Source organism: Cloeon dipterum, chromosome X, assembly GCF_949628265.1.
Source record: "Cloeon dipterum chromosome X, ieCloDipt1.1, whole genome shotgun sequence".
Classification (NCBI taxonomy): Eukaryota; Metazoa; Arthropoda; class Insecta; order Ephemeroptera; family Baetidae; genus Cloeon; species Cloeon dipterum.
Window position 1 is genome coordinate 26,664,257 of NC_088790.1, and position 8,171 is coordinate 26,672,427.

The 8,171-nt window shown below is 38.5% G+C and overlaps 1 protein-coding gene across 1 annotated transcript; it reads left to right on the top strand.

The window, feature by feature from the left end:
* The first annotated feature begins 160 nt into the window (after positions 1-160).
* On the top strand, positions 161-7,685 carry LOC135946562 (lysyl oxidase homolog 4-like). The gene is made up of 9 exons (XM_065494833.1): positions 161-452; positions 1,754-1,903; positions 3,513-3,697; positions 3,762-3,852; positions 5,384-5,508; positions 5,629-5,776; positions 5,925-6,183; positions 6,747-6,999; positions 7,519-7,685. The coding sequence occupies exons 1-9, from the start codon at positions 281-283 to the stop codon at positions 7,639-7,641; spliced, it is 1,506 nt and encodes a 501-aa protein (XP_065350905.1). The 5' UTR covers positions 161-280; the 3' UTR covers positions 7,642-7,685.
* The last annotated feature ends 486 nt before the right edge of the window (positions 7,686-8,171 follow it).

Here is an 8,171-nt window from a genome sequence, read left to right on the forward strand (position 1 = left end):
GAAAATGCCTTTTTTTAAGTATTCGTGCTCTTCAAAAGAGAATTAATTAATTTTCTAATTTATTCAATGCGATATTGATTTTCCTTTCAAATAAATAATCACAGTCCGGCCCCTTATAAGCCTTGTGCCGCGTCTGCCGCAAGTTGGTGGACGACGTGGACTGCCTGGCGAGTCCCTTCTACCATTTTCCTCGGCAGATGCCGGGCAAAAGTATCACTTTTCACGCCTAGCCAGCAATAAGAAGGTTTAAACGCTTTCTTGCTGCGGCGATCCTCGCACGATGAGGCTGGCCGCGGTGCTGCTGGCGGCGGCCGTGCTCGGCCACTTGGCCGCTCCCGAGCAGGCGGCCGAACAGGCCAGAGAGCGGAAAATGAAGCTGATCAAAAAGTTCCTAAAGAAAAAGGTGGCTCAGGGACAAATCAGACTGGTCGAAGGCAGTGAAAAGAATGAAGGTATCGTATGGAGTTTTCTTCTTTTTTTAAAATTATTAATTAATTTTTAAATGGAAACATCTGTTAGAGTGTCGAATTATGTTGATAGTTTATATTAACAAGATTTTTTATCTGTATAAGCAGGAAATAAAGTGTTGTTATGTAACTTTTGCTTATTTCAATTGTAGAGCTCTCAATTTTGACTATCAATGACTGTTTAAAAATGCCAAAACGGATAAAAATCCACGCTAGAGTGAATATTTTTATGCAAGAAATATGTTATAAAATTTAGAACTATAAAAAAATAATTTTTGCTTAGTTTTCCTGATTAAATGCCGGTCGGTTTCATTGCAAAATAATGAATCCCTATTTAATGCCTTGTTTTTTATTCTTTATTGCAGAACGAAAATTAAATATTTTTAAAAACAGTCTAATTTTTCAAGTGAATAATCAGTTCTGAATTATTGGAAAACCTGCCCTCTTTAAACCGTAAACCCAAATTCTAGAACACATTGTTAATATTTTAAAAATAGTATCAAATAGGATTCAGAATTCAGACACATTCAATCTGCTCTTAATTCAAAGGTTTAAAAAATTACTGATAGGTATTATTATCAATTTGAAAGTCCTTGTGCTTTTGATGGATGGACATTCGGTTCTATAGAGTATTTAAAAAATGGTTCTAGATTTAAAAAAAAATATTCCAGTTTTGCAAAATTACGATCCTTCTTTTCTATCGAAAAAAATTGTAATTTTACCACTATAGGAAATAGTTAAAAATTAAGATTTCCCTTTTAAAAATCCCCCTTGACACTTCAAGGTGCGTGTTAATTTCCCTTGAAAAGATGACTAAAAACTGTCTAATCGAACAAGAAACCACGTAAATAGACAATTTTCCTTAAATATCAGCTTGAAAAAGTCGACTATACTTTGCGCAACATTCCCAGCCTAAATTAGTTGCGAGCTTAGTGGAATTGCATGTAATTCATTAGAGAGCTTAAGAATTCATGGTTAAAATTTACCGCATTTTATTTTTAAAGAGTCATAATCCTTTCTCTAAAAAATTAAACATTCGTAGCACAACTTTTTGCACATTTTCTCCACGCCGACAGATTTTTTTAACTAGGGCGCAGTTGAATTTTTACGAGGGAGCAAGTCCAGCGGCGTTTTTATTTTTATGTTCGTTTACCCGCGTCGCACAACAGGCGCCAAAAACAATAAAAGTAAATGCGGTGCATATAAGTAATAAATTAAATCGGCCATTGATTTTTTTGCCTGCGACACATATTTCATACCGGCTCTCTCGCTCCATAAATTCCAAGGAAACGTCGAGATATTCCACAAGAACTCCTGGGGCAACGTTTGCGACGACGAATGGGACCTGAGGGAGGCTGATGTCGTCTGCAGACAACTGGGCTTCGAGAAAGGTGCCCGCACTGCGACGCATTCGTCCAAATATGGACCAGCAAGACGTGAGTAAATCATAGTATTATTATTCAAACCTAAGACAAACAACTTTTGTAAATTCACGCACGTCAACCGGCGTGTTTTACAATTCAATGCGAGTTTCCGGCGATTCTATAAAAGGCTCACAGCTCCTTCGTTACGTCAGACGATAATAAATTTTCACGAGATTTAGCTCGTTATTTTTTATGCAAAAGTTGTATTGTTCCTAACACAGTCATTGCCTTAGTTAGTGATGCAGAGTGACGTCAATAGTGTCAGGAATTTAAGACGAATGTGCTATTTTTTCCACGTTTGCTGATTTACTTTTGCACGCCAATCACGACATTTTACTACTTTAGAGCCAATAAATATCTCATACAAATGTTATAGCTCCTAGCAAAAAATATTTAGTAAATTAGAAAGTTGTTCTTCTTGCAAACCAGAGATTTAGAAAAAAATGTATATAATTTTTGTCATATTTTTTTAATTCAAGTCAGTTAAAGCCAGCGGGGTCCAGACGTGCGATAAAATTGGTTCCCACTGCGCAGATACAAGATGGCGTCTGAATGTGGGAAACGTAAAGCTCTCTTTGGATTGCCGTACGAGTGTCACGAGTTTGTTTTTACGATCCAAAAGACACAGTTAGTCAAGTATTGCAAATTATGCGTCACAATATTGACCAAAATTTGCTTCTTTTCGCGCATTTTCACGTGACCGTTTTTTCGCGCCATACTCCACCGGACGCCATATCTGCGCGTCGCACGAATCTGGCCCCCGCTGGTTAAAGCTAAATATTTATTGCTGTGAAAATTATTCCATATCCTTTTCTGTTTGAGTTATCTCTCGTAATTATATTGTACATGAATCAAACTGCTAGAAATATTGTCAAGTAACAAAAAATAAATTAATATGAATGTGCAATGTGGAATATTTGATAAATAGATCTAACAATCTTAGTCGTTTCTAGTTTTTTATGTGATGTTCACGTAAATTGGGCTATTATATCCTCGCTTTTTGATCGTGTGTTTTATTAATTCTTAATTTGATACAGATAGCTAAAACAATTTCGACCATTTTTTGTTTCAAATTTTAATTTATTTCAAGAAAATTTTTCCCAACAAATTTAAGCGTTTGGGAAACATATTTGGACTATTCCCTATTAAAAATAATTTAAATTTTTCTTTAAAGCTCTATTAGAAGCCTCTAAACTAAGCAAAATGGCATATTTGGCATGAAAATCGCAACGAAAAATCGATTAGTACGGCCTAAACCCTCCTAAATTGGCTCCAAAACCAATTAAATGAATCTCACAGCCATCTGTTGCGTTGAAAAACCGGAAAAATTCCAACCTTATCAATATGAATATAATTAAAGAGCTAAATGCAGAGTTAGAGTTCAGTGGTCAGCCGGAGTAAAATTCGTGTTGACGCCGAAACACGCTTGAGCGAGCATTGAAGTGCGATTCGCCCACCGGTGCTGACAGAAAATGCATCAAGTTTGATAAACTGATGAAGCTGCTGGTTAGCTCTCTCTTTCTCTCTCGGCGAAAAAAAATCTCTAAGGGGAGCCCACCCTTGATGTGCCAAGCGACGATTTTGACCCTTTACTTGAGCACGCTCTTCGTATTTTTTACAGGGAAATTCTGGATGGATAACTTGTATTGCAACGGGGACGAGAGGCTCTTGAGCAAGTGCCGCTTCGATGGCTGGGGGATCAGCGACTGCGACAGCTCCGAGGCTGCGGGGGTTGTCTGCCACCCTAATCAGGAAGAGACAACCCCTGCTCCGACCAAACCACCGAAAGTGCTCATCCCGATAGAGGTAGGCGCGTCGTGGAGATTTGATGATTATGATATATATATATATATCGTATGGTTTTAATTAGAAAGCGACGAAACAGCCGCTAAAGCTGCGACTGACGGGCGGCAGGGTTTCCGACGAGGGCAGGGTCGAGGTCAAGTTTTCGCCGGCAGGAGGTATTGACTAATAAATGTATAAAATTCTACAAATTTTCAGATATAGACGATTAAATTATTGAATAAATTAGTTCATGATTAAAATATATCTAATAAAGAGCGGTGAAGATTAAAATACGAATTTCATGCTTTGTAAAAAATGTGTTACTCCCGCAATTATTTTTAAAGCATGCGGAATTACACTTTAAAACATTAAATGAAATTAAATCGGCAATTACTTTCAATCTAGAGCAAGAGCGTTATTCCAGTAAAATCCAGATCTGCTCTCAACTTGGCCTTTCCAATAATCTTGCAGATCGAACAATTACAGAGCCCGTCAGGTATTGGTTAAATGGCCACATTTATGAATTTAATTACATGTATCGCTCGAGGGCTACCCTGACGCCAGGGCTAGATTTCTTACATGTTCTTATGGTCTTTTCCGACTTCAGGGGTGACCCCGAGTATGTTCCGAGTGTAAAAATTGACTGATCGTGTAATTTTGATTTTCTCACCATTCACTTGACCCAAAAAATGCACGTTTTTCATTCTTTTGACCCTCCACGTCTCGCAAAATAAAAATTGCACCATCTAGAAAAGGCTAAATTATCAGAAGCAATAAACAAATTCAATGTTTTTTATATTTAAAAATAAAGATTTAGTTAAAAAAATTTCTCTAATAAAAAAAATTGGTTTAACTTAAAAAGTTGTGGGTTTTCTAAGGGCATTTTTTTTAAATGATTAAGCAGAGATTATCATTATCAACCGAGATTTTACCCCGATTTTCAGGGAAAAGAAAATTAAAAAATAGCAGAGAAAATTAAATCTCTCGTGGAATCACCCTCTAATAATATTTAAAATTTAAAAATCGAGAAACTTACGGCTTCTGGTCAGAATTTATTTCCCTTGTTTTAATAATTTAAAAATGTTTAGAACTTTTTTATTGAAAAATTGTGGCTACAAATTGTCTCTTTAATTCACCAGTTGTTAAAACCCTTAGTGTTCGAAGCCGCCAACAGATGGCGCAACCGTATAATTTATTAAAATTTAGTTTTAAGGCACTTTCACTGCAATTTCAGACTCAATCCTGCCACTGTGCATTCTTCACTTAATATGCTTTCTTTTGACGTGCAAAAAACCAAAATCAGTCCAGCCATTCGCCGTAGAATCATCGGAAAAGACTTTTTTTTTAAAAAAATAGTTGTTCACGAGTCTACGGCGATTGGCTGAAAAGATTTTGGTTTTCAGGACGTCAATTAAGATAAAGAATATCAAAAGAAGAATGCTCAGTGGCAGGATTAAGTCTGAAATCGCAGCAGAAGTGCCTTAAAAATAAATTAATTACGAAAGAATACGGTGGCGCCATCTGTTGGCGGCTTCAAACACTTAAGGTTTATACCTACTGGTCAATTGTTTTAAAAAAAGAGCACACTTTTAAGAATATCTGGAAAAACATAGATTTTATCCCTCAAATTATTAAAAAAAAACGTTCCTGCCCTGCTGCTGAAAATGTATCACAATAATTAACTATAATTAAACATCCTTTTTTCAGAATGGGGTGTGTTGTGCGGGGACGGCTGGGGGTTGCCAGAGGCGATAGTGGTGTGCAGGCAGCTAGGCCTCGGTTTCGCGAACGCAGCTGTCCAGACAGACTTTTTCGGAGGCCGCTACTCAAAAGTACGCCCGGAGCTAATTTAATCACAATCTTGTTAGACACGAGAGCAAGCTAATTATTCGTTTATTAAAAGCGAGCGCGTGCACGACATGATGGAATTTCCTATATAAATTGTCTTGCAGAAGACAAATAAAACAACGCCGATGGTGCTCAGCGGGGTGGAGTGCAGGGGAAGCGAAGCGTCCATTGATGCTTGTCTGCACCACCAGATCAATGAAGTCGACTGTCCAGGCGAATCCGAAAATATCGCAGCCGTCGTGTGCACGCAAGGTGAAAAAGTCTCAAAGGATTTAGATGTGCTCTGAGATAAAGTAACGGATCATCTACCTTTGGGGAGGAACTAATTTTCCTCTTCCCCGAATTGCCCGAAAATTGCTCGGTGTGCGCGTGTCTGATTTTCATTCTAATTTATTCGCAGCCCTGGCAGACCTGGTCATCGACCACCACGAGCTGATGCGGTCGAGCCACCTCGAGGACAAGCAGCTATTTTTCCTGCAGTGCGCCATGGAGGAAAATTGCCTCGCCAGCCAAGCGTATAAAATACGCGACGAGAATGAAAACTGGCACCTGGATACACGCAGACTGCTCAGGTTCACCGCAACAATCCACAACGTCGGAACGGACGCTTTCAGACCCTTTGTGCCCAAGCACCTTTGGCAATTCCATCTCTGCCACATGTATTACTTTTTCCTATTTTTATTGAATTTATTTTCTAATTTGATATGGATTGATTCGGCAAAATCCCAGAGGTGAAATTAATTAAAGACAAAATATACGTAAATTTTTAGAAAATTGACCTAAAAAATGGTATTTATTTAAAGTAAACTCCCGGAAAATCTTTGTTGGCAATGAATAAAATAGTCCTTTAATTTTAAAAAAAGTGGCAGCAAAGTTAGCATGCTTTTCAAATGGCGAGGAATGTCTCCTTATTGAAATCCTATTTTATTTCACATCAAAAAGTTCCCTAAAAGGTTTTCGTACGCTATTGGACAGATCTCGACGAGAGGAATCGAAATCTGCCAAGAAAATGAGGTCAAGCGTTGTAAATTTACGGAGAAAAAAATATCAAATTTGAATTCTTGTCACCTTTTAATTATTTAAACGTTTAACCTGACATTCAAAACCATTTTTAATCGCTGTCCAGAATCAACCCACTTAAAACAGTTTCAAACTTTAATACTTTCCCTTTCACGACAAACCCAATTAATTATAATTACACCTGTGCGCGATTGAATTTCAGGCATTACCACAGCATGGAGGTTTTCGCCACGTTTGACGTGTTTGACGCGGCGGGCCGCAAAGTGGCCGAGGGTCACAAGGCGAGTTTTTGCCTCGAGGATAATCAGTGCAAGGCAGGTGTGGAACCCTCTTATGCGTGCGCCAATTACGGCGACCAGGGCATTTCTGTGGGCTGCGCCGACATTTACAAGCACAACATTGACTGCCAGTGGGTCGACATTTCCGAGCTCAAGCCTGGAATGTATACTTTTAAGGTGACTCGACCATATTTGCTTCTTTACAAGCGGTAACAGCGAGAGAAACTGTGCCGAAAAAATCTTATTTCGCACGTAGAAGCGAGAAAGTGTTTTTTTAAATTATCTCTTTCGCACGGGCTTGCAGATTTTTCCTAAAAAAATATGTTTTTTCCAAACTATAGAGGTTTCAGGATCTTCTCCCCAATAATCCTCCAAAATTAATCCTTGCCCCTGATCATAAAACATTTATTAAATGTTTTAAATCGGTGAGTTTTAAGTTTAATTTAATAGCATTTATTTTTCTGTCAGCAAAAATACTGAATTTATAAATTTCAGCGAAACAAAAACGATTTTAAGACTTTCTAACCACGTTGAAGAGAGAATCCTGTTTCGAATTATTCCAAAATCTGCCCGTCCCGTTTATACCTTTCGCCTTTTCGCCAAATTCTGATACACATACAAACCAATTTTCGAATATATTCACTCTTAAACCGTGCCATGAAGAGGGATCGTTAACGTTCTCTTTTCACGCTGTAGGTGGCTGTCAACCCGGAGTTCAAAGTGGCCGAGCAGTCCTTTGAGAACAACGCCGCTTTATGCAACCTGCTGTACACGGAGAGCTACGCGCACGTATTCAACTGCACTTTACAAAGACCGTGACACCCACTTACAAAATAAAGCAAAATCTAATAAGCGAACGAACATTGGCTGCATTTTCTTTGACATAGAGAGCTCTTTACTTTCTTTCTTTCTTTCCAGAATTACCGCTTTCAACAATAAAAATTGCATGAAATAAAAATTCTAATTAATTCGAATGAAACAATCCCTCCGTTCAAAGCACGAAGAAGGAAAACTTAATTAAACGCGCGCCGACTTCGATTGCAAAACACGCCTTTCTCTTTTTAATTACACAGGAATCCCTGCGCGAGACGAGTGGTTATTTGCTGCTCGCGGATATAGAGGGTTGTTGCTTTTGTCACTTGTGGAGCTTCCCTGGGAAGAATTGATTGAGCCATCTAGAGCATGAGCCAAGGAGCTATCAATTTTTTTTTCTGTTCACTCCGCACTCGGTTCACGGCTTTCGTCGTCATTTGGCCCCGACCGCCTTCGCAAAAAGAAAAAACCTGCAGCATCACTTTATACACATACGTCTAAAATGCCGCGCTCGCTGGTTTGAGGCAACCCGCGAG

Bases quoted from the DNA above. Each gene is read 5' to 3' on its own strand.
- LOC135946562 (XM_065494833.1), top strand. From the start codon at position 281: ATGAGGCTGGCCGCGGTGCTGCTGGCGGCGGCCGTGCTCGGCCACTTG. The intron at 3,698-3,761 runs GTAGGCGCGTCG...GGTTTTAATTAG, and splicing joins AAGTGCTCATCCCGATAGAG to AAAGCGACGAAACAGCCGCT. The intron at 3,853-5,383 runs GTATTGACTAAT...TCCTTTTTTCAG, and splicing joins CAAGTTTTCGCCGGCAGGAG to AATGGGGTGTGTTGTGCGGG.